General features: G+C 38.3%; 1 protein-coding gene across 2 annotated transcripts in view; it reads right to left on the minus strand.

The window, feature by feature from the left end:
• The window catches only part of epb41l5 (erythrocyte membrane protein band 4.1 like 5), a 114,291-nt gene that overhangs the window by 64,049 nt on the left and 23,116 nt on the right, over positions 1-27,126 (minus strand). For both annotated transcript variants that reach the window (XM_039755285.1, XM_039755284.1), the window contains exons 3-7: positions 23,868-23,972; positions 9,985-10,027; positions 9,119-9,197; positions 8,571-8,615; positions 6,398-6,450 (exon numbers count right to left, since the gene is read on the minus strand). In XM_039755285.1, the coding sequence (XP_039611219.1) occupies positions 6,398-6,450; positions 8,571-8,615; positions 9,119-9,197; positions 9,985-10,027; positions 23,868-23,972 (325 nt within the window). The remainder of the gene's footprint in view (positions 1-6,397; positions 6,451-8,570; positions 8,616-9,118; positions 9,198-9,984; positions 10,028-23,867; positions 23,973-27,126) is intronic.

Consider the following 27,126-nt stretch of genomic DNA (forward strand, 5'->3'; position numbering starts at 1 on the left):
TAACAGAGAAAAATAACAGAAAATTCAGAACATCTCATTACTGACCTGAACAACCAAGTTCTTGGATATTACAATGATAAGGTTGACAGGTTCAGTCACTATCTCTGAAGTACTAAATGATTCAGGACAGTTCACTTAAGACATGTTTTATAAACTTAAACTAGCAAAAACATACATCACATATAAGCAAATAAGTAACAGTATATTATCTTTACATTTGTGTCGGACTTGGATTGGCTGCTTGTTTTTCCTACTGCCTTATGTTTATGTAGTATTCTACCACCTAACACACAGACCTATTTGACTTATTCCACAGTGTGAAGTACAGCTCAGACATTCTGCCTTTTAAATACCCTCCATCCTTTTACCTCTGCAGGGTCAGGAGACAGAAACAACCCTGGATTGGGGCTCATTCATACTGGGCCTTGTTTAGAGTTAACTATTAACAAAACTTTAGTGTGAAGAAACCCGAGTAACTGAATAGAAAGTTCAAAGCCCCAAGTACATTAGAAATGAACTTCAATCACTTCAATTTCCTGTTATCTCTCCGGCATTATGATCTCCAGCTGCAGAGATTACCTTTCAACATTCTTTACATAAAATATTTAAGATATCCGTTTATCTGTCTGCCAAACAACAGGTAAGACAACACATACCCATTATGATCCCGTAAAGCTGGGTTAAATTACACAGTTTTGCTACTATGAATTTTTCCATATTGTAAAACTGGCACTCTCTCACTATGTCAGCTACAAAAATGTAAACTTATATTTAAAATATCTTTAAGATGCCACCTGTCACACAAATCAGAAGTTATGAATGTTTCTGCATATAATATTGACTCACTTAACGGAAATGAACAATATTGTTACCAAAAGTTTAAAACCACAAAGGGCAGCTTTTTTAAAAAAAAAAAAAAAGTATGGCTTTTTTCAAAGTACTGGTGGTCTGCTTGACGGACGCCTGGGGTTTATCTGCCCGAGTACGGGTATGAGTGCTATGGAAGATTATTATTATTATTTTTTCTAAAATACGGTTTGGCTACTTTTGCATACGCTTGCTTGTAAACCTGTTAAGATTAGGTAAAGGCTTGGTTCTGCTGTACAGTATACAATAAAATTCCTTAATTTGCTTAACGATTTTAGGAACATAAATGGTTTCTGGGCAGGAGGAGATTAAGTTTTTTTTTTTTTTTTTAAATCTAGTGTAGATCTGTGAACAAGAGAGAATGCCATAGAAGTGGAGGAACGACGTGACTTGCATTCATTTATAAGCAGAAAGGCAATATTCAGGATTGTGGAAAATAGAGGGATAACTCTGACGCCATTCACAATTAAAATATGAGAAATGGTTATAGCAAGAAGGTTTAAGGATGAGACCACCACAGAAGAGGAACAACTGATGCAATCTTTGCACTGAGACAGCTCATTGAGAAAAACAGAAAGAACTGCATATGGTGTTTGTTTATTTGGATAAGGCTTATGATAGAGTGCCATGTGAAGAGGTTAGGAGGTGCATGTGACCAGGCAAGTGTAAGGACTGTCCAGGATATGTAGGAGGAAGTGAGTACTCAGGTTATAAGATATGAACACGTCTGCACCAGGAATCTTCTCGAAATCCTTACCTCTTTGATTTTGTGTTGGATGTGTTGAATCATGAGATAAAAGACCAGTCTCCCTGGTGCACACTTCATGCTGATGACATTGTGTTGTGTAGCACCAGAAAGAGGAAGCAGAAAGGAAGCTGAAATAATGGAGAAGGGCTTTGGAAGACTGAGGACAGAATATAAGGTTTAATGATGATCAGGATTCAGAAGGGGGTCTACATGGAAAGCTATTAAAAAGAGTGGATACATTTAAATATCTAGGATCAGTGGTAGCCCAAGATAGAAAATTAGATGCAGAGATAATCCAGAGAGTAAAGTGTGGATGGAACAACTAGAAGAAGGTATCGAGAGTATTGTGTGATCGAAGAATTAAAAGGTAAGGTTTTTAAGGCAGCGGTGCAGCCAGAAATGATGTATGGAACTGAGACGTCGGCAGTAAAGGGAGCGTAGGAGATGAAATGAGAATGTACAGATGGATGTGAGGAGTTACAAAAAAAAAAAAAAAAAAATTAACAAAATAAATGAAACAAAAAAGTGGAAGAGAACTTACAAGATGGGCTGAAATGGTATGGACACATAAGGAGAGACAGAGGAATACGTGGGCAAAAGAGTGATGGGAATGGAAGTACAGGGGAAGAGAAAGCGATTTGAGTCCAAAACAGAGGTGGATGGATAAAGTAAGGAAAAGGACTTAACTGGCGAAGGAGGTGCAGGACCGAGCTGTTTGGAGAAGGCTGATCAAGCAAGCTGAGCCCGTACAGAAGTGGGAAAAGATGAAGTGGAGGAGGAATAAGACATAGTGCACACTAATAACCTATTAAAAGAACACGTGTTTGAACTGGTCAGAATACAGTAGCTAATGATGGTCATGGTATCTGATTATCTCCAATAAAGCTGTTACATTGATCAACCTCATATTAATGTTTGCACTTAAAGGTGAAATGCCTCCACAGTGCCCTGCCCTGTAACTTTTCTGGTGTCTCATCCAGAGCCCATTCCTATCTTGTACCAGTGGCTGCCGGTATTGCCTTCACAATTCTCCATTACTTCTATATTCCTCCACTGCTATAATTGGGATCAAGAAAATGAATGATTAAAGCAATGACTGTGTACTTGCTGGAAATAAAAGCAAGCAGGTGCCTACACACACACACACACATTTGGTTAGAGTCAAAATTCAGTTTTATAGTCGGAATGAAAACATTAAACTGTCCACACCCAAATTACTGCCAGCTCAAACTTGAAAACTTGCTAAATGTGATCAATCAGACTTACAAATGTGCCAGAGAGCTTGGAGGAAATTGTTACATCTGTTTTTTTTTTTTGACTTAATCTAAAATCTATACATTCAGTCTCTGGACTACATGAAGAGCAAGCAACCCGACAAGCAAAAATAAATTTCTTAATTTAATCACATAAGGAGATACTGAACAAATCTGATATTAGGTTTTGATAGTAACCCCTGATCACCAAAAAGCAAATGTAATCAGGTAAGGCCATAATAGCATGTACAATGAGTTCTTGAACGACTCATTTAGCAAATTTAAAAATAAATCTTCTTTAAAAGACAAAGTGGCCACTTTGTAGACTTTGTTAAAAATGCTCCCTGGTTTCAGATATGGGATTTATCAAAACTAGCATTAACCTTGTGTTATATTTAGAAAAGGTTGAAGCCTTGGAAGACTCAAAGCAAACACTGCCGCTAATCTTACTAGTATGCTCTAAAGTCTACTTGTACAACTACTAAAAAGGGTCAGAAATAGTCAATTATGAGCATTTCATGCATAGGCTGGTCAGTAGCAAACTGAACACACAATTCTACCAACTGACTTCAATTAGTGAAGCTGAGAAAAAAAAATGCAGATTTTAGTTTCCACAAAGCTATAAAACTGTGTGTTTTAACAACAAGTGTAAGAGCCAAAGTTAGAAAGTTGATGCTTTAAGTTAAATTTATCTTAGTGTTTGCTTAATTTCAATAGAATACAATTTTCACTCCTATCTATATTATGGTGTAGCCTTTTACCCCCTTGTCAATTAACATGGGATAGAACCTTCTCAGATATATCCGTGACACAGTGTGCTAAGTCAGTTTTTTTTTTAGAATAGTCCCATTGCTAGACAGACTGAAAGACCATACTGTAAATAGGATAGGCATACAGTTTTCTGACAATTTAGAAATGGTTCAACTGTATTAGAAAACTTAAAGAAACAAACAAGATATACAGGTGCTGGTCATAAAATTAGAATATCATGACAAAGTTGATTTATTTCAGTAATTCCATTCAAAAAGTGAAACTTGTATATTAGATTCATTCATTACACACAGACTGATGTATTTCAAATGTTTATTTCTTTTAATTTTGATGATTATAACTGACAACTAATGAAAGTCCCAAATTCAGTATCTCGGAAAATTAGAATATTGTGAAAAGGTTCAATACTGAAGACACCTGGTGCCACACTGACTCTAATCAGCTAATTACCTCAAAAGCCTTTAAATGGTCTCTCAGTCGAGTTCTGTAGGCTACACAATCATGGGGAAGACTGCTGACTTGACAGTTGTCCAAAAGACGACCATTGACACCTGACACAAGGAGGCCAAGACACAAAAGGTCGTTGCTAAAGAGGCTGGCTGTTCACAGAGCTCTGTGTCCAAGCACATTAATAGAGAGAGCGAAGGGAAGGACAAGATGTGGTAGAAAAAAGTGTACAAGCAACAGGGATAACCGCTTGTACCCTGGAGAGGATTGTGAAACAAAACCCATTGAAAACTGTGGGAGAGACGCACAAAGAGTGGACTGCAGCTGGAGTCAGTGCTTCAAGAACCACCACACACAGACGTATGCAAGACATGGGTTTCAGCTGTCGCATTCCTTGAGTCAAACCACACTTGAACAAGAGACAGCGTCAGAAGCGTCTCGACTGGACTGCTGCTGAGTGTCCAAAGTTATGTTCTCTGATGAAAGCCAATTTTGCATTTCCTTTGGAAATCAAGGCCCCAGAGTCTGGAGGAAGAGAGGAGAGGCACAGAATCCACGTTGCTTGAGGTCCAGTGTAAAGTTTCCACAGTCGGTGATGGTTTGGGGTGCCATGCCATCTGCTGTTGTTGGTCCATTGTGTTTTCTGAGGTCCAAAGTCAACGCAGTCATCTACCAGGAAGTTTTAGAGCACTTCCTGCTGCTGACAAACTTTATGGAGATGCAGATTTCATTTTCCAACAGGACCTGGCACCTGCACACAGTGCCAAAGCTACCAGTGCCTGGTTTAAGGACCATTGTATCCCTGTCCTTGATTGGCCAGCAAACTCGCCTGACCTTACTTAACCCCATAGAAAATTTTTGGGGTATTGTGAAGAGGAAGATGCAATACACCAGAGCCAACAATTCAGAAGAGCGGAAGGCCACTATCAGAGCAACATGGGCTCTCCTAACATCTGAGCAGTGCCACAGACTGATCGACTCCATGCCACGCCGCATTGCTGCAGTAATCCAGGCCAAAGGAGCCCCAACTAAATATTGAGTGCTGTACCTGCTCATACTTTTCATGTTCATACCTTTCAGTTGGCCAACATTTCTAAAAATCCTTTTTGCATTAGTCTTAATTGAAATTCTAATTTTCCGAGATACTGAATTTTGGGACTTTCATTAGTTGTCAATTATAATCATCAAAACGAAAAGAAATAAACATTTAAAATACATCAGTCTGTGTGTAATGAATGAATCCAATATACAAGTTTCACTTTTTGATGGAATTACTGAAATAAATCAACTTTGTCATGATATTCTAATTTTATGACCGGCACCTGTATAAGCCTTAAACAGGGCTTTTCTTAAAAACAGAACTTTGCAATATCATTTTTTCTCTATTTTTGTGTGAACTGATTCATTCTGAATTTGTATGAAAAACGAAGATACTGTATTTGGTGTGTGGAATCATTTGAGTGTGTCAAGCTATTGCTAGAATCCCACAAAGCAAATTAAAGCTGCAGAACTTTGGTAATTTTGGGTAAACACAGCTACAACAAGTAGTAATTAAATTGCCTGGTAGACAGTTGTATTTTGGGGACCCTCAGATCTCACACAGTACTGATGATATACTGCAGAAGCTGGGTGGAAAAGGATTGACAAACTAGCCAGACTGAATGACCTGCACTCTTTAAAATCATTCGTACATAGCATCGAATCAACAGTCTACATAAAACATTTTCAAAGTGACTTCTGTGCTAAAGATGAGATTCTTTTCCATATTTTAAAGATGTATGAAGCACTCAGAACATAAGGACTTCAGGCTACACACACCTCACTGGAAAAGCTGGGCGACTGGTTGATTAGAAATATTGCAACTGCAAAATAATGGTGATATTCTGGACAGCAAAAGCATGTATTGTCAGGCACATGTGCTGGACACCATGGAATGGAGTACAAAAAAAATTATTTATTGATGGGTAGATTTTTTTTTTCCCACCCCATTGTAATTATTCATTAGATATAGAAAAGAAACTAACTGAGCCTCAGTCGGCTGGAGTAAATAGTGCTAACTATTTATAAAATCATCACAAAATGACCTGGCTTGTTTATTTAACTGTGCATTTTTGAAAAGGGCTCATCTAATAACATTCTTCTGCTTGAAACCAAAAGTTCAGTTCATAACACCAGCATTTCACCAAAGATTAAGGCCTTAAACTGACAACCTTCATTCCAAAGGCAGCCAATAATCCTTTTAAAAAAATAAGAGAATGGAAAAAAAATGATACATACGCACACTTCTCATACAAATACGTGAGCAGCATACCTTGTAAGGAGAAGGCAGCCAGCTGTACGGCTGTATCGACGAGGCACTCCAACCTGTGTCATCAGTACAAATAAAGAAAATCAGTCCATTAGCGATAAGCAACGCCTGATCTGTAAGAAGTTAGGCATTTTACATTTCTGATACACCAAATACACTGCCTCTGGTCTTCACCAAGTCTTCTTCCATTGCTACTGCACTAATTATTACACTTTAATAATTCCGCAAAGAATTCTCTATAGCATTTTGGCCTTCTATCGTATTACAGAACGACAGTGTTAATATGTTTAAAACAAACTGCACAAGTTTTACCAACAAAATTATTCTCAGAAACAACCCACAATCTGAAAATATTGTTGTTCCTGCTTATAATTAAGCAACTGTGCAAGTTTTCATTATTTATACATAGGTGTACAAGTAATGCTATTTTATTTCATTAAACCTCTTTAATGGAGTCACCTTTTTATCTGTCAACTTAATAAACCAAGATTTTTCTCTTTTTTTTACATTTCTATATTCACATTTATTATCAAAATCAATTTAGTTTCACTTGTATTTTTATTTTAGCTTAAGTTTTGGATATATATTGCAAAAAATAAATTCTATGACAAAAGGCTATTCATATCTTTCTCAAACAGCAACAAATATAACAAACAGCTGACATTTTAATGTTTTTAATAGCAAAACAGGAACGGTTTAGTAGGAGAACACTCGATTTTGAAAGCATCTTTGAACTTCAGGTCTATAACAAAGTCTTGTTAGCAGCAGTTAATGCAGACCTTCAAATCCGTGTGACTCTTGTCTGCTATTGCATTTACTTTGTCTTGAGTGTGTACAATTTACAAAATACTTCAAGATGTAAACTTTTTCTTTTGAGCCCTACTTGTTTAAAAAGAGTGAATGACTTAATGCCATATTCCCTAGTCATCAGCACCCCCAAGCTATGTTTATGTAAACCCAAAAAGGACTCTAAAACAGAGACAAAATGAAGGATGGCCATGCTCAGTTTTCAAATCCAGGATTTCTTTGATTATATAGTTTGTGAGGAGGCTAAAACAAGCCACTAAAATCAAATGGGGTCATGGAAAGAAGACTGGAAAATTTGGCATTTTGATGGATCTGTCGTCACAGTTGGGTATTAGTGGGAAAACTAACAGCCAGGCAAATAAATAAATAAATAAATAGATACATTTTGAAGCTCACCACCCTGGTGATGGCCAAATCGACACTCTCCTATTCAACTTTTTTTTTTAGTTTTTGTTCTTTATTTCTCCTTATACGATTTCTTGTATTCGGAATTTGTTAGTTTTCGCATACCCCTTGGGGTAAGAGCACAGGATCAGCCATTGTAGAGCACCCCTGAGCAATTACAGGTTAAGGGTCTTGCTCAAGGGCCCAGCAGAGTAGGATCTCTTTTGGCAGTGACGGGGATTCGAAATGGCAACCTTCAGGATACCAGCACAGATCCTTAGCCTCAGAGCCACCACTCCGCATGTGCATGACTCTCTAGTGGTATCCAGCAGTACAAATAAATTGACCAATAAAGTTAAGACTCGCACTTAAAATTAAAACTACCAAAATTAATCTAGTTAATTCCAATACAATTTTATATTAGTGATCTGTTGAAAAGTTAAACTTTTTGAACTCCTCAGTTTAATATTAGAATAAAGCTGTGCACTTAAAGATATTATAGACATTTATATATAGTATTCCTCTAAAAGTGCAGTTTTCGTGCAATTACTTCCATGGGAGTAGGTCTTGATTCTCTGTCTCTTTTACTGTCTTTCTCCACGAGACCCTTTCGTTTGTCAGATCTCTTTTCTCCTCAGCAGTCTGACTACTACATCATAGCACATGTACTTTTCCAGTACCCAGTTGCAGGGGCCTGGAAACTAAAAATTAAAGTACAAATCAGAAACTAATAGATTAAGATTATCTGACAGATTATCACAGACCGTGCTCATGCACACCTTGCCAGGCAATGAAATTCAAATTATGGAGAAGTAAATACAACGCTGATGTAAAGAACTGTACTATGACTGTAGTATTTAAATATATACTATATTAGTTTAAAGGTAAACTCAGTCTTTACAAAATTCACTTTAATATTCACATATTAAAAACAGACAAGTTACTGGACAACAATTAGGACTAAAAAAGTATACTTATGACATACTTTCCACTTAGAATATCTTGTTTCAGCTGCAGCACAAATAAATATCTAAAAAAAAAATACATATATAAAATTAGTGTAAAAATAATGCAGATAATACTTATCTGATCCAAATGACCGTCATAGACAGCTGCAGAATATTCCAGTAGCACTGTGAGCAACAGAAGCTGTCTGGGGCAACAGTTCATCATGGGGTCACTTATACACACAAGCAATTGAGAATCACCAAACAGAACAAACTTGTGGTTAGGGATGTGGAAGGGTAATGCAGCATTTGGAGGAAAACCCTAGATGCGCTATATAAGCATTTGATACAATTTTAATGGCAAGATAATGAATTGCAATTTTCAGGTGACTTCAAAAACAATTCTGTAGGGTAAAAAATACTTGAAAACTAAGATCCAAAAGAAAATGGAAGGTTGGGAAATTAAAAAAAATCAAATCACTGGACTATAACAGAAATAGCACCGTCCCCAAAACATAAAATTGCTCCAGTTGTTTTCACTTATGATTCCATATGCACAGGTAATAGAAATTTAAAAAAAGCCTACCGTGTTAACTCTTCATGCAGGTTATTGGGCTCCGATGAATAGAACTTCACACGAAGATGAAGGCAATATGGTGGTCCAACTATAAGGCACAATAAGAGAAAAGGATACATCTTATATTTACATACTAAACTTAATTCTGAACAAGTCGTGATTCTTAAAAATTTGATTAAAGGATATTAGAGGATAATTTGTAAAGAAAGAAAACCAACTTTAAAAAAATGAGAAAACTGAAGACACTCATTGTTTTAGGGAAGAAAAAAAAAATCACCATTAACAGACCAATCACATTTTGTCCTAGTTTGCCATTTTGCACTGGAAGCGAATGACGATTATTAATATTTTTTTTTATTAATTTGACCAAAGGACAGCTAACACATATTGAGCTAAATGAATTTGATGGGCTCACAAACTTTCTTTCATTGCCTTTGAGATTCAGCTACAATGGATCACTTCAGTGAAAATGGTTTATCTTTCTAACAATGCTCTGTCCTTACATATTTATAGTGTTTCTTTGTTATTATATATCAAATCCAATATAGGAAGATTCTCTCTCTCATTGCAGGACTTCTGCAGCCCAGTAACAGTTTATAGGCATTGTCTGAGCCAAACTAAATTAGCTGTCAATGGAGATGGCATTTCATTTGTCCCCAAATCCAAGTTTAATATGAAATGTCCCAATTTTCAACTAAGCTCTAGCTAACTTACAGTAGTCAAACATAAAATTTTGGAAGACCAAATTTGAAACAAATACTGCATATTTATTCAGATAATTGTGTCCTGCATGACCACATACACACAAGGATCACTACTGAAAGCACTTTTTTATTTTTTTATTTTAAATGCATCAAGAGTAGACCTGTACTTACTTTTGACTTGCTTCTTAATGCTCTTGGTATTGTCAAGCCAGTGCTGTGAAAATATTAATGGCATTAGTTAGTTATATTTCTGTCAAAAGGTTAACAAAAAAAAAACAAAAAAAAAAACTATATTGCAAAAACACACACACAGGCAAACTGCCACTTAGCTAAATATCACACCAGTACACTTCAAAAGCAATCTTGTTGCACTTAAGCCTTTATGAAAAACACAACACATATCTTAAACGATTCAATCTGTATCAATATTATAATAGTGAGTCATTCTGAATGCTAGTGACTTCAAACAGGGAATCAAGTGTCTATTAGCCAAGTTCCACCAAGCTTGACCTGTTCTATCCAATTATTAATAATTTTAAATGAAAGCTGTGGCACAATCTAAGCAGGACTGACCTTATCTTACTGCCACCTACAAGCCTGTTATTGACAGCAGCAGCTTTCCATTACTCAAAGCAGAAATTTGAACGTTTGAGGGGGCTGCTGTTCGGTTTTAATTATATATTTTTTGGACACTTCAGTAAGAGTAATTTCCTTTTCGGGTCAAATAAAGTATAATCTAATCTAGTCTTGTCTAAATGTTATAAAGTAAAACAAACAACCACACACCACCTTTTATCCAGCAGAGGTTATTCTGTCTCGGTACCATTACTGCAAAAATTAATCTAAGGCCTCTCCCTGGAAATCTCCTGACTGTGTCTCTCTATATAAACTTTGGGAAATCTGCTCTTACTTGCACTTTTGGTGGTGTAGATCAATGGATCACCAGACTACAATACGGACAAGTGGCAGGTCTACTGTGCATTTGGTAGGGAGCTGGTGGACCAGGAGGGGTCTGTTATCACTTACTCTTAGTGTGCTTTGTGTTTTTTTTCTTGTTAAAGTTAAATAAAAAATTGAGCACAGAGTTAAAACAAACACTACTTAAGTGATATAGAATAATAAGAAGTTATTTAGAACTATAAAATTCTATTACCACCGGGGAAAAATGTCACATTGTTATTAAGATATTCACACCAGCCTTTACTGCTAACTGCTCCTTAAGATGGGAATTTTTTTTTTTTTTGAGGCAAAAATGTTTGATTCCCTTAAAATGTTCCATTTCCATCTTCTGTACACTAATTTACATGACCAGTGTCACTGCCACCTCTCTCTATCCTGCCTTGATCTTTATTTGGTCAAACATCAAACATGCTCCTTCACAAATTTAGCTGGGAGTTAGAACGATCAATCATTAGTATTCTGTAAACTTCGATTATTATTTGAATTATGATAACTAGGGGATAATTATATATACATACATATTTACACATACATATGCATACACACACACACACATACATATGCAGATACATAGTATATATAAACACTTTCTCTCGGTGTGGGATGAATATTGATACTCAGATACATACATAGATATATACAGTATACAATGAACACCCACACATACACAAGTTTAAAAATATATATATATGGAGGTAAGATGCTGTTCATGTCCATATCACCCACTGCCCCCCAACTATGTCAGCAATTACACCACTAAACTTTTATTAAAAAATTAAAAAAAAAAAAAAAGAAACACAAAACAAACCACACAATTCCTAAGACGAAGCAGATGAGTAAAAACACTGCGTGTGAGCTCCTATTTTCTAGTTGCATAATTCCTAGAGAACAATCATAACAACTAAGCAATAAAAACAACTCTATGCTGTCTAAGTTAATACACAAGATGAACCCTTCTTGTAATATTTTGTTGATATTATTTGAGGCACTCTCCGTTTCAAGCATGGTAACTTTATGGTATTCTTGGAACACAACATCCCCAAAGACACATGCAGCAAGGTGGACTGACAATTCCACATTAGCCCAAGTATGAGTGAGTGGGAGCACAGTGGACGGGTAACTCATTCAAAGTGGATTCTTGCCTTTTGCCCGATGCTACACGACTGCCTTCTGCACCACACAGTCTTGAACAGGCCTATATGTGTAGGGTATATGTGTAGGTCTAAAAGTATACCCTGTGATCAACTGGTATACACTGCCCAGGAATACTTCAAGCCCCTCAACGATGCCATAATGAAATAAGTAGGTTAAGAAAGATAACTGAAATATGGAGAAAAAAAAATGATATTCAAACTGTGAATTTCCCCTAGGGATTAATAAAGTATCTCTCTATCTATATCTCTCTATCTATATCTCTCTATCGAGAGAGAGAGAGAGAGAGAGAGAGAGAGAGAGAGAGAGAGAGAGAGATAGATAGATAGATAGATACAGTTCTAAATAGAAGGAAATACCTTAAGGGTGTGCAAGTGAAATGAGAAGTCCAGTTTATTTCCACCCATATTTATTCTTGTGAAAAACTCCTTTAGATTTTAAATGAACCCCTAATTAAAATGCATTTTTGTGTACAATTTATTTCTCGGATTGTGAGATTTAATAAAATTTAAAGGCTGTGGTACCTAATATTCTGTTAAAATCCACACTGTAATACAATCTGTCAAAAAAATAAATTAATAAACAACAACCAGTAAGCTGAAAATCTTCAGCACACATGAAACCTAATGATCCCACCTAATCGGCTTTTCCAAATAAAGTATGTGCTGTAGAAGGGTGAGAAGCAATAAATCCAAAGTGCCACACTGATTTAAGGCAAACTGATTAAACTGCAAAGGGTGTTGGCTGTGGAGTCTGGTACTGTTGGGAAGGCGCCAGCTTTGACAGAATGCACTTTCAAATAACAATAACTGCAAAATGAATACTGTTACAACACAGTCTGATCCCATAAAACACAGGTAAGAGAATACAAAGATCATTTTTACTACACTGACAAATGCAAAAATAGCATGGAAAAAGAAATGTTCGTTCCTCTAATAAATGATGTTATCTGTATTTTAATTTTGGAAGCACAAATCCTTACCAGTCCGGTCATTTGCACTGTGGTAACTGCTGGAGACCAGAGGCGAACCTGCAAGCTGCAACTTGTGGATTATTAAGGCCCTCAGAAGCAGTTCCTTCACTGCTACAATAAAAGGACTCCCATGCTCGGGTGAACAGGGACTGCCCGGTGAGATCAGCCGAGCACTCTTGGTCATTCAGCTCCCAGCTTTTATGCAGCACCGCAGTCTCATAAATCCACTGTCACAAGTTTAACACCCCCCAGCACACAAGCATGCTTCCCAGAGTTTGTATGGATTTTCCCTCTAGGTGCTCCATGTTTCTTCACACATGCCCAAAGGCATGCAGCTTAGATTATTTGGCCGCTATAAAATTAGACCTTTGTGGGTTTGTTAGTGGGTCTTGAGATAGACTGGCACCTGGCAATGGCCGCGAGACCCAGAGCTGGATTAAGTGGCTTTTAGAATGTATGTTACCAACAGGATCTATGAAAGTGAATTTCTTCAAAACCTGGGCCTGTGCCTAACATACCATTATTATTTCTTTATTACACTCTTCCCAGACATTTTGTAAGGGGTGTTCAAGATTTATATTATTCTTAATGCACGGATACCTCCCACTAGCAAGACATCCATTTTTTTTTGTATCTGGTCATAAACTTTCCATTTCCCGTGATACCTTACGCTCTTCTCCTGCTGGAACTTTCCAGTTTCTCTCTCTCTCTCTCCACTTTATCATTAAACCCTCCCACCCCCCACTCCCCTCCGACTACAATTCTGACAAATTCCTGCACTCCTCCAGATTGTATGCTGAATGGAACAACTGGCACAATTCTGTCTTCAAATTAATATACCTGGAGGCCTCCGTAGGGGAAGTAAATCACGTTTCCAGAGAAAGATTGTGGTCCTCAGCCTCAAATTAGCTCTGGTCTCCAGGTGGAATGCTCATCTGAGGTATGACCATAATTAATAAAGGAGTCAAACGGCATTTTCAGGTTTTCCAGTCTTTATCCAGTGGAAAAGAAACCGCCTGTTTCACATTGCATTGGACTATGCAAGTTCACATCTACTGGAACGCAAAATAATTTCACATTCTTTTAAGCTCCTAAACAACATACATAGCCATGTTATATTAATTACAAAAGTTCACACAAAGTAAATGCAATGATGGTTTTGACAAACATTACCGCTCACAGTATTTCCCATTAAAGCTGACACTGTTTCCAGACCACCTTAACTGAATACACTCCTAAGTAACACTGGATGCTTCAGGTGGTAGCTGTACATCTTTAAGGCTGATGCTCTACATATCTTCAGACACGCTCTCTAACATCAGCACACACACAAAACTGACAGCCAGCTTTACCAACAAAAACAAAATTCAGCTGCTTACCAGATGGTGGCAAAATGAAACCAACATAATATGAAAACCGGGCAGAGTTTGGGCACCTCACTTATCTTTACCTCCATCAGCATGGCACCTGCGCAAACCCACGACAGAGCACCCGCAATTACATCAACAGTAAACAGTATGAAAAACAAAATAAGCTGGTCGGTTAATGAAAACTTGAAAGCACTCATGCACACGGGGTCCAACTGGGAATTGTCAGTTATCTTGCCCTGCACGTTACTGGGGATATGAGAGTACCACCCGGAAGATCACTAATACAAACAGGATTCAAACCCAGGCCGATGCATTCACATGGCAGGAGTGCTAATGGAATTAGTTTTATACCAACTATAATAAAAGTTGTGAACAAGACAAATTTTAACCAAGTATTATTGAATTTTGTTTGTATTAAAAATACATACATAGATACATAAAATAAAATTTGATGTATGTGTGTGCTGTTTTATGTTGCTGCCTGAATCAAAACAAAATTTTCACTTGAAATTAATGGCAAACTGGCCCAAATTAATTCAGTTATGCTACCAGTAGTTTCATCAGTTTAACATCATGCGTTTGAGTCATTATACAATTATTGATTCACTGTTAAGTTCAAGTACTTTATTGTCATTGTGTAACGCAATGAAATTACTTTTTGTGACAGCCCCAAGGTGCATTTAAAGAAATAATTCCAAATATGTGTTATATACAGTGTTAAGTGATCAAGTAACCAGAACAAATTATTATTGCTCAAAGTAGAGCAGCATAAATTGTTATTGCACCTGATAATGAACAGTACATTCCATATTCTATATTGTAATACATTAGTATATTGCACATTACCAATATTCCTTATTGCACATGTTCAATTAAAAATGATCTCAGACTGAGGAGATTCAGAGTTCAGAAAGTTTATGGCGCTCATTTTTAGTTTGTGTGTCCGCGGATTGACCTAAAGCGTCTGCCGGACAAGAGGAGCTCAAACAAAGAATTTCCATGATGAGTTTTATCCTTAAAAATGTTTTTGGCCCTTCTCACACAGCGAGTCTTATACGAGAGTTCAAGTGATGGCAATTCAGTCCCAATAATGGCCTCTACTGTTTTAACGACCCACTGCAGGGCTTCTTTAGCAGCCTTGGTGTAGCTGTTGTACCTGCAGGCCATCATGCAGTTAGTTAAGATGCTCTCTGTACTGTAGTGCATCTATAGAAATTAACCAGCAGCTACTGGGGGAGGTCAGCTCTCCTTAGCTTCCTGAGAAAATCAAGGCGTTGTTGTGCTTTGCCTATTATAGCCAAGTTGTTGTCAGCCCAGGACAGGTCCTCTGAGAGGTCGACTCGTAGAAACAAAGCTAGAAACTCCCTCCACAGCATCTGCATTGCTTGTTATCGGACAGTGATTGGTCTTTTTAGTGGTCCTAAAGTCTAGAATAACTTCCTTGGTCTTTTTGGTATTTAAGACCAGGTTGTTGGTGTTGCACCATGCTGTCAGATAGATTCTGACCCTCTTCACTATATGCAGCTTCATTGTTCTCTGTTACAAGCCCAATGACAGTCGTATCATCCTCTGATTTAACAATAATGTTTGATTAGTGGATGGGTTGACAGTCATGGGTGAAGAGTGCATAGAGAAGGGGACTTGGTACACATCCTTGCGGCACACCAGTGCTCAGGGTAAGGGTGGAGGATGTGCGTTTGCCCATCCTGACAGACTGGGGGCGGTTGGTGAGAAAATCCAGTAACCAGTTGCATATGGACAGAGCAAGTCCTACTGCATAGAGCTTTTGGATCAGCTGGTTAGACATGATGGAATTAAATGCAGAGCTGTAGTCAATATGTATAGTTGAGCTACATATCCTCCTGTTTTAGAATGCAGCCAGGTCAGGTTCAACACAGTGAAGAGAGCTTTTGTGGAGTGCCTTTAGTCTTAGTATGGAATCCAAAAATGTGCCAACCAATCAACCATGCCAGTTTTGACTACGGTCACTGACAACCACCAGAGTGCCATAATGTTTAAGAAAGCTTAGAATTTTAAAAACCCTTCACGAACAAACAAAAATAAAAGGTAAATCTATAATAAAGAAATATGTGGCTACATACAGTGATTTAACATGATCATGCACTGCTTTGGGTTACTGAGCTTCACTCACAATCTAAATATATAAAATTCCTTTTGCGTTTGAAAAGGAAATTATGTATGACCACAGAACATATTATAATACACTATGTGCGTATGACCGGGAACAGGGCATTACAAATTGTATATTATTTGTGTGACAGTTATTTTACCGATATTGAAAAGAAGCAAACACCTATGCGTGACTAGTGCTTGCATTTTACATGAAAACGAAGTAGGTACCGAGAACTAATCACTTCGTTTGTGGATGCCAATTTTTAAATCATCTTTACGAACTGTTATTTGTGTGAGAGTTATTTTACTGATATTGAAAAGTAGTAAACACCTATTTGGTATTTAAAGTATTTAAGAAAACTTTGATATTTTAATAAATGTGTATGTATCTGTGATGTTATAAGTACGTGTCAATTGTTTATAAAAGATTTATCAAAACACGTGTTTTAACCCTTTTATTGTTTTAGGTCCATTTTCAGATAAACTGTTAGCAGTTTTTATAAAATTGGTAATTAAACTTATTTTATAAATATTGCATTTTATTTTTTTCCCCTTGCACTCAATGAGCGAAGCCACTGGGTATTCAGCTAGTTCAGAATAAAGCCCAGTTGTCTAAATAGTAAATTAAGTCAAGTCATGTTCAAATGCGTGACCAAGGACTGTGGTGGACAGGACGACTTTAGGGACTTTCAAAACTCGACTTGATGTTATTTTGGAAGAAATAAGTGGAGAGGACTGGCAAGCTTTGTTGGATTGAATGGCCTGTTCTCATCCAGATTGCTCCAATCTTCTAAAAAGGATTCCTTCTGAACGCACTCAATTTTATGGTGTGGCACCTCCTGACTCACCAATCTGAGAAAACCCCACATTGGATATACCGATCCAGTACTCTTCTGATGTCTAGCTGTGCAGGAGTTCAAGCTTTTTGGTGTTCCTCCTTATATTTGGCACTCTGGACCCCAAACCCCCTAATTTTAGGCCATTATGGACCATATTTTGTGCAGGAAATGACACCTTTACAATAGGGTAAACCAAGAAGCATCTTCAGCAAAAATCATCAGAACGACGTGAAGTTGTGCATGCTATATCAACTGAACCCAGGGGTTCACTGCCTAATGGGAAACGAGGAGTCAGAGTAATATAGGAATGTGGAGTGGCGTTTTATGCTATTTTTAAGATGCAGATACGGTTAGGGAATATGATCAAGTCTTTACCAGTGGTCCTAGCCCTCTACAAGCCACTCCTAGAAGGTTAAAAAATAAATTTCAAACATAAGCATTTTTGGTACTGTTTACGACTGTTTCAAGGTCAGCAATTACAAATGTGTTATTTTTGATTTTTTTCCTATTACAATTGGCAATGTTTGGAACATTGGAACTTTAAACATTTACACTGAAGCAGACATTTTAATATTTCCAAATATTTGATGGAACTACTCTCGTTTATTATGTACTTCTACGTCACCTCATGAAGTAAATCTTTACATTTCTTATGATATGAATGGCTTATGCTAATTTAGATTTTTTTTGTACCTACTTTTATCTTTTCTACCCCCCACACAGTAAGCCCATAATACGTATACTTCAGAGGCTAGGGATGAGAAACCAATGCAAGCAGTCTGGAATGTTATTTTTTTTCAAGTAGAATTTCTCAAAGCCCTGTACGGTTAGATCAATTCAGGACTCTAAATCTGACCTGTGTGTGGTCCGTGCAGTCGACTGGTGACCTGCACTGCCATTACAGTCTCTGGCCCACCTTGATCCTTAGTTGGATTAAGCAAATATGTGAATGTATGTATGTAGATTCCAAATACTCTTTTTCACAAGTGACTGAGATCCACGATTATCCTCTTTTACATAATTTCAATACATACTGTACTGCCATTTTAACAATAAAATGTTTTTTTCACTATTAAGATTCCTATTCAGGGAAATTTTTTTTGTGGAGATGGGAATATACTCTGGAATTTAACGGATCTAAGGATATCAATAAGGAAACTGGGATAAGTAATAGAGGTGCACCAAGACAAATGTCTGACATACTTCGTGCAATCTAGTCAAACAAGTAAAAAAAAGTCACTCAGACTTGATAATTTCTTTAGGCCCAATAATGTCTATAAGCACAGAATATTCATAATATCCAGTTATGGATTATTTTGCAGTCTGGACAGGGTAATGCAAAGCATGTTACAACTAAATATAATGAATATAATGTTCAAACGTTAGCACACTACAAACAGAGCTGCTCAATTTTAAACTTAGGCTCTCATTGCCAAACATCCCTCTGCAGACAAACAAAGTTCTATTTATGTAACACTAGCTGCACTACCCTTCCAAGAAAGGGTAAAACATCACGTTGACCTTTGCAGTACACCATGCAATGCCTACGTCTCTGTTATATGTCATTTGGTATGGGATCTGTAAAAGCAGTGCTCAGATTTGTGATGCTGTTTCATTTAGAAGCAAAAGCTCCCTTGTCGGAATAAGTTCTTTTAAATTGCAGCATTTTAAGTAACCGATAATACAGAGATATGATATTAAAAGGCGATATCCCTCCCATAGGGATTACGGCGGTACAACAAAAATCACATAAGCGAATTATACCTTGGCGTTCTTTAATGACGGTTTTACGCAGTATAACAGACGAAAGGGAACTTATAGCAGACACTACCATGGTCGGATCTTGATGGTTAGAGTCTGCCATTTTCGTCACTAAACTGAAAGGATTTCGGGACGAATGACAATATCATCCGGCCGTTAGCTTCAATGGGTTTGGCAGCAGTCCAAGCCTTATATACGGTCTTTTCTCATCTCCAAATAAGGGCAGTAAAGACTCAACCCCACCTCCAAAATATACAATAATAGCACAATGCCTATACTTGACAGTTGTCCCCTTCATTCTTCAAACTGCTAACCTAGTGGTTTCTAAATGCAGGCGGACAAGCCCGTGTGCCAAACTTGGCATGCACATGTGAATCAATCCTTTAACAGTGTTTTATAGAGACAGTGACATTAACTAGCAAAATGCAGTATAACAGACGCACCATCTGTTAGAATTACAGAGACATAGTAAGTGGGATGGACACACAGACACTTACCGATTTAAGATGGATGAACTCACGTAAAGTTGTGCAGGTTAACAAAACATCCATTTGCATATTTCAAATATGAAAGTTATGATCTGCTTTATTTTCTTTCATGCACTTTTACAGCTTGGGGCAGCACGGTGGCACAGTGGTAGCGCTGCTGCCTCGCAGTAAGGAGACCTGGGTTCGCTTCCCTGCTCCACCCTGCTTGGAGGTTGCATGTTCTCCCCCTGTCCGCATGGGGTTTCCTCCCACAGTCCAGAGACATGCAGGTTAGGTGCATTGGCGATCCTAAATTGTCTCTAGTTTGTAGGGGTGTGTTTGCCCTGCGGTGGGCTGGCGCCATGCCCAGGGCTTGTTCCTGCCTTGCGCCCCTGTTTTGGCTGAGAATGCCTTTAGCAGACCCGGGTACTCATTTTAGGATATAGCGGGTTGGACGCTGACTGACTCTTACAGCTTCTGTTGGGGGGTGCACCCAGTTTCTTAGGCACATGGCTTTGAACACCATACTTAATCACGTCTGCACTGAGCTGCCATCTACAATCTGTGCTTATACTATGGTGAGCAACTGCATTTAGCTTCAATATGGCATCAACAGATCAACTCATTTCACACTGGACACATTAATAGCCAATGATCGGTTTATCTGAGTAAGGGTTTCTGCTGTCGAATGGCTGATTTAGCTTTCCGTTTTGAATGTGTTAAGAGTTCACAGACACCCACAGCCACATGGTCAAAGCTCAAAACTGTGGAGTTGCTCAGCTCCCCTCCCATACACCTTTAACATATCAGATTAAAAATTAGGAAATCACAATAAGTATACTCTAGGAAGAGTGTAGACAAAGTCTAAATCAAACTGGTAATCCATCTTAGATGTGTGAAGACTACTCAAAGTCTTTATCTAGGCGGTGTTCCGATTACAAATCTAAAGCAGCAAAAAAGACTTGTGATGTAAAGACTCACTACACGTATACCAAATGGTCTGTCAGCACAAAGAATGCGTCTTCACCATCCACACTTCAAGGGCATCTTGATAAAAGCCAACTCTGCCGTGTCCTCCCTGGGAGTTTTGTCAGCATGATAACAGATAGAAAGGATCTTGTATGCATGCGAGAGACAGAGGAATAAACTGGACTAGGATAAGAAAGCAAATGCCATCCGTCTAAAAATTCTGTTTACCTTCCGAAAGCACCTTCTAAAAGCACAAGGGGAGGAGGGCGAGATTTGATTGGAGCCAAATGGTGTCTTCACTCCCCATCGTTTGCCTTTCAGCTCCTCCACATTCCATAAACGGGTCATTTGAAAGCTCTCTCACGCGGCGGAAGAAACTCCGAGCAGGCAGATCATTAATGCCCTTCCGCACCTCCCCCACCCCTAGCATTTTCAAACATAAAGCTACTGAGAAAACAGAAGGAATAAGAAAGTTCAAAGATGCTGCCCGCACCTCCAGAAAGTTCGTATTACTCATTTCAAATGACGCAGAACTTGTACGAACTCGCACAAACTGTCATTTGGGCTGAATACATGTATGATAAAATTAGCTGCACATGTACATATTCATAAAGGACACACACACACAGGTGTACATACGCATACAGTGCACTCAGAAAGCTACCAGGCCCTTTAACTCTTTTTTTTTTTCTTTTTAATACACATTTTATGCTGCAGCCTTGTGGTAAACTCATTTAAATTCATTTTTCTCTCTCATCAAACAAAAGAATGACAAAACAGATTTTAGGAATGTTTGCAAATTTATAGAAAACAAACTGAAATCTTACATTGAAACAAGCATTCAGACCCATCACACTGTACTTAGCTGGCCTCAATTACAACCTGAAGTCTTCTTGGGTCTGATGTGACGAGCTTTACACACCTGGAATTTGGGGATTTTCTTCCATTCTACTCTGCAAATCCTCCTCAAGCTCTGTCAGGTGGGAGGTAGAACATCAGTGGGCAGCTATTTTCAGGTCTCTCCAGAGATGTTCAACTGGGTTCGAGTTTTAATGCTGGCTAAACACTCAAAGCCATTCTGAGCTGACCCGAAGCCACTCCTCTGGTATATTTGCTTTGTCAAACTTTGTCACAGTCCGACGTTCAGAGGGCTCTGTAGTAAGTTTTCATTAAGGGCATCTCTGTACTTCGCTTTGTTTCGGTTTCCTATGACCCTGACTAGCCTGCCAATCTCACCACGCTTCACCAGCAGAATGGTATTGCACAGATGAGTGGTGGCTGTTTATTTTCCCCCAGAGATAATGTTTAAAACTGAAGCAAAAACGGTTCAATCTTAGTTTCATTAGACCACAAAATTTCCTGCCGACTGTCCCAGACCCCTTTAGGTTTCTTTCTGCAAACTCCAAGCAGGCTTACATCTGTCATTTACTGAGGAGCGGCTTCAATCTGGCCATCCCATCACAAAGCCCAAATCACTTAAGTGTTGCAGTGATAGTTGTCACACAGGCCTTCTCTAAGCTCTGCCGGCAAATCCATCAACATCGTAGCTTGGTGTTTGCTTTGATACGCACAGCCAACTGTGGCACCTTCTATAGACAGGTGTGTGCTTTTCTATTACAGGATGACTCCAAATAAGGTACAGAAACCTCTTAATGATGGCACAAGAATTTGAATACTTTTGTCATATTTCAGATTGTTATTTTTAACAATTTTAAACATTTTAAAATATTCCATGTTCACTTAGTCTGCCTGGGGTACTAAGTGTTTGTTGGATGTTAAGGGAAAAAATTACTTAAATGCCTTTAGCATAAGGGTACAACATAAGAAAAGGTGAAAAAGTGAAGAGGTCTGCATGCAATGTATGTTGGCTCGTGCGTATAGATAGATAGATAGATAGAGAGATAGATAGAGACACAGACAGACGGAGCCTCAGGACTAACCTATTGCAACCCTTAACCAAATACATACCGTGTGCATGTATAGCCACACACACACACAGTACAATTCCTCTTAACTGTCCTAGCATTAACCGGCCTGTTAAAATAAAATAATTTTTTATTTTTTTTAATCCCAAGTTCTTCTTTATATTACATGTATGCACTTCCTTCTTTCCTGGAAGGTGAGAATCATTTTAAAACCAGCAAACAACAAAACAGTGTTCAAATTAAATAAAGTGCAGTGTATCAAAAGTCTTCTTTAAATAAATAATCCATTAAAAAAAGTGAATTAGTGGAGGTTAAAATCCATTCGTAAAAAAAAAAAAGTCCTTTAAAAACAACGCAAATGAGGTTAAAACAATGGCTGGAAGCGGTCTCTTAAAATCCAAAGCACAGTGCCTTCTTCCTACCTGGCGGCTCCCCTGCTTCTCCCATCGGGCTTTGCAACAGGGGAGTCGCCCTACCTGCAGGTGCAGCTGCCTTCCACACTGGTCTGGTAGCTCTCCGATCCCTGGCTACGTCGGGCTCCATTCGGGTTTGAGACTTGGGTTCTTTCCCCAATGGCCAGGGCACTCATGCTGGGGCTAAGCCAGCCCAAAGCCTCCACAACTGCCGCTGCCTTTCAACGGCCAGTTGTCTTCAATACCGGTCACTCCAGCTCCGTGATCGCTTAGCTGGAGCGACTGCTTTCTTCAGCATCACAAAATTCTCTGGGAAAGATCGGCCACACATACCACACACCCTCGCTAAGCAGCAAGTGCGGCGATTTATTTAAAAAGTGGCCTTTTTGACTTGAGCTGTTGACCCGCTACACCACACTGTTCAGTCTTTGTACGAGAAAAAAAAAACCTGTGCGCGAAATCGTGAATGAAGCCTTGTGGATATGGTTTCTTCAGGAATGTCAAAGAGGTACAGTATATACCTTAGAAATATTTTTCTACATGGAAATAGGTATGCATCGGATTAACCGGCCAAAACGGCAACTGGCCATGGGTCCAGTCTTGAGGTGGCCGGTTAAGAGGGATTGTACACTGTGTACGTGTGTATATTATACATACATACATACATACATACATACATACATACATACATACATACACACACACACACATCAACATGAATGTACATATAAGTAAGATTTAACATTCTCCAACAAAGTAAACTCAATTCAGGGCTGTAGGGGTATCCATTAGCACTTGAGCACAAGGCAGATAACTTTGGATGGGCATACACCCAAATTCACACCGGGTTAATTTAGAATTGCCAATCAATCAACCTAACTAGCACACCAGCTGCCTAGCACATACAGGCACAGAGAGAAATTCACCTTTTTGGACAACAGCTAGGCTGGGGATTTGAACACAAAAAGCTGGATTTGTAAAGCGTGTCACTATACTGTATATATATCCACATATATGAAGGCAATAAGCTATAATTTATTACGTAAGATCACATTTTTTGTATATAAATTTACATGGAACAACTTGACTTACTGGAACCTGTGCAGAATCCATAAACCTCAGTCCAAAGTAGTCTTTCTCTATCAAGTCCAAGTGGTACATGATTTGCTCGAAAAGCTGCTCTCCCTTTGCTTTTTTCTGTTAAATGAAAAGTAAAAGGTAAGTAAAAGAAAATAGTAACATCTTCCATGACAGGACACTTTTTATAAAGCAGCATATGACCCTGCCATACTACTGATTTAATGCAAGCAACCTACTTGAGAAATAAATATCTAATTCACAAGGAAGTAAAATGAATGCAGACATGCAATGGATATTTTCATCTATACATTTTTTTAACCTTTAAAACAGCAACTCTCTTCACTTGAAGGAGAAGACAACTCGAGAACAATGCCCTGACTCTGCATGAGCAGCTATAGTGTTGACAGTGCAACCATTACTTTAAAACTGGCTTCTACATTTGTAAATGTTGTAACGTTTTTAGCCGTTGTGAATGTAGTGAAAAGTCAAGCAAAATGACACCTTTAATTGGCTAACTATTTTTAGTTAGTCAATAAAAGATATTAGCCAATAAAATGTGTAATTTTGCTTGACTTTTCACAACGGCTAAAAACGGTACAACACCCTAGTAAATTTAGTAGTAAATTAGCAACCATTATATCTACAGTATAAAGGACCATCACAGGTTATTCTTTATGAAGAGAGGCTAAGAAAACACCCATTGTTATGGATTTAATTTTGTGCAATCATCATTACTTATTTGACTGTTGCCTTTACCCAAGATGACTTACAGCATTCGACATACAACTGGTTACATTTCTTTGTTTTCTTTCTCCCCCACTGGAGCACAGGCATGTCAAATAACTTGCTCAAGGTAACACACTGTCAGTACTGGAATGTGAGCCCACATCCTCAGGTTATGAAGTCTTAAGCGTTACACCACACAATTTAAAAATCACACTACTTAAAACACAGTGAGGAGGGATAATTCAGCAGAAAAAAAAAAAAGGGTCACTGCTGTAAGAGCCATCACAACATTCAAAATTAGAACAAAAATAAAAGGTGGCCTTTCTAATATATGTAATGCTTAAGTGATGGTAGCACCATAGATACTGCCATTATGTATCACACAACTATCGCCTTCAGCATGTTACAACAACAGAGGTAAGAGAAGTTGGCATATCAGAACTATAATTTTGGGAGATATGCTGGAAATTAATGACAGGAGCGAAGAGCAGGGCTGCTATTCCTTCTACAATTAACAAGCTTACCATAAGTTAGTTACTTCTGTCATCAGCCTGAAGTGTGTGGCAGCACACATCACTTAGTTATACCTGTGCAGCTCTTTTCAATCTACATGTCAATTGGTTCAAATTGTACCGGGATTTACCTCATATGACGACCAGTCCGTTCTGGTTACAGAAAAACAAATTCCACAGTTTATCTGGCCTCATACTTGCACAAAACTATCTGGTAACAAGACATTTCTTTTTTGAGGTGACAATACCAAAAACTTAGAAAGCAGGGTTCATTAATGCCATCTGATTTGTGTCTGAAGGCCTCAAAAGATTTGGATGATTAGTCCAAGAAAGAATGTAGAGACTCCACACAGACAGCAACAAGGAATGGGATTTGAACCTGTTCTCCTGGAGCGGAGACAGTCGTGAAAATTAGAGCGGCATAAACACGTCCACAATGAATATTTGATGTGATTGTAGAATTGGATTACTTTACCACCGTGTATTTGAACAGGAATTCTTAACTTGTCCATGCTTTTCAAGGACTTGATTGCTTTTAATCTATACTAATAAAAGGCAAAGCCCTCACTGACTCACTCACTCACTAATTCTCCAACTTCCCGTGTAGGTAGAAGGCTGGAATTTGGCAGGCTCATTCCTTACAGCTTACTTACAAAAGTTGGGTAGATTTCATTTCAAAATCCTACGCATAATGGTCATAACTGGAACCTATTTTTCTCCATATACTGTAATGGACGTTAGCTCGCTGGCCGTGGGGGGGCGGAGCTGCGTATGACATCATCACACCTTCCACGTAATCACGTGAACTGACTGTAACCGCAGTACATAGAAAAGGAGGAAGAGCTCCTAAAGAGCGCTGAAGAAATACGCCAAATACTTTATTCGCGAGATACAAGTTTAATGAGAAGAAACGAGGTATAAACGAGACTTTGGGATCACTTTGTTACAGAGTTAAAATTGCTGTAGTGTAAAACGTTTAAGTGCCGGGTCTTAGCTAACATTAAATAAAGCCGTGGACATCGCAACATCACACGAGAGCAGCTCATGTGAACTGACTGAACGCAATACAAGTGATCACTTCCATGCATCAAACCTGTTCAAAAAACGCATTACACAATTGACAAGGTGATGGCTTTATATGTCGTTTGTTTATAAAGGAGCAGAGAGGCTGTGTAAAGGCTGTTTCACAAAAAACCAGCGGAGCTTCTTATATGAGCAGGCAGTCAGCTAAAGAAGGTAATCAATAAATATCTATAATCGTAATAAACAAACAAAAAATAACGTAGAAGCCACGGATTAAATAAAGGAAATGGGTATCTGAACAGTAAAGGAAGTCTCGAATAGCTACACAATAACTATAAGAATCAAAATAAACGAACAATAATACAGTACCGAACCGCGAAGCAAGGAGAAACGTCGGCCTTATATGGCGTTCGTTTATAAAGCAGCGGAGAAGCTGTGAGAAGGCAGCTACACAAAAAAACAGCAGAGCGCCACACTCTGAATGTATTCCTGGCATCACAGTTATACCCTCTGATCTCCCATTTCAATTGAAATGCCTCAAATTTCCAGTAAGGCTCTGCTTCGCGATGACAATTAATAAGTCTCGGGGACACACCCTACAAAAGGTTGCCATTGATTTGAGGCAACATTGCTTTCCTCCTGGACAAAACTATACGTTGTATTCTCAAAAGTAATCTCAGTGCACAGTTCGGTCAGATTACAACCAGACTGCTGAACTGACAACGTGGTACACAAAGAGATCCTTAACAGAGAGTAATTGGGATATTTTCCCTCAGTTTAAAAAGGTTTTCTTTTCTTCTTAATAAAAATTTAAAAGCAGTTCTTCGTCGCTGTGAAGCGCGGGGATTTTAACATACATACATACATGTATGTGTCTGTGTATATTTTTAGATAGATAGATATATACACATACACACACTAATAAAAGGCAAAGCCCTCACTGATTGACTCATCACTAATTCTCCAACTTCCCGTGTAGGTAGAAGGCTGAAATTTGACAGGCCCATTCC

Source organism: Polypterus senegalus, chromosome 6 (genome assembly GCF_016835505.1).
Source record: "Polypterus senegalus isolate Bchr_013 chromosome 6, ASM1683550v1, whole genome shotgun sequence".
Lineage (NCBI taxonomy): Eukaryota > Metazoa > Chordata > Cladistia > Polypteriformes > Polypteridae > Polypterus > Polypterus senegalus.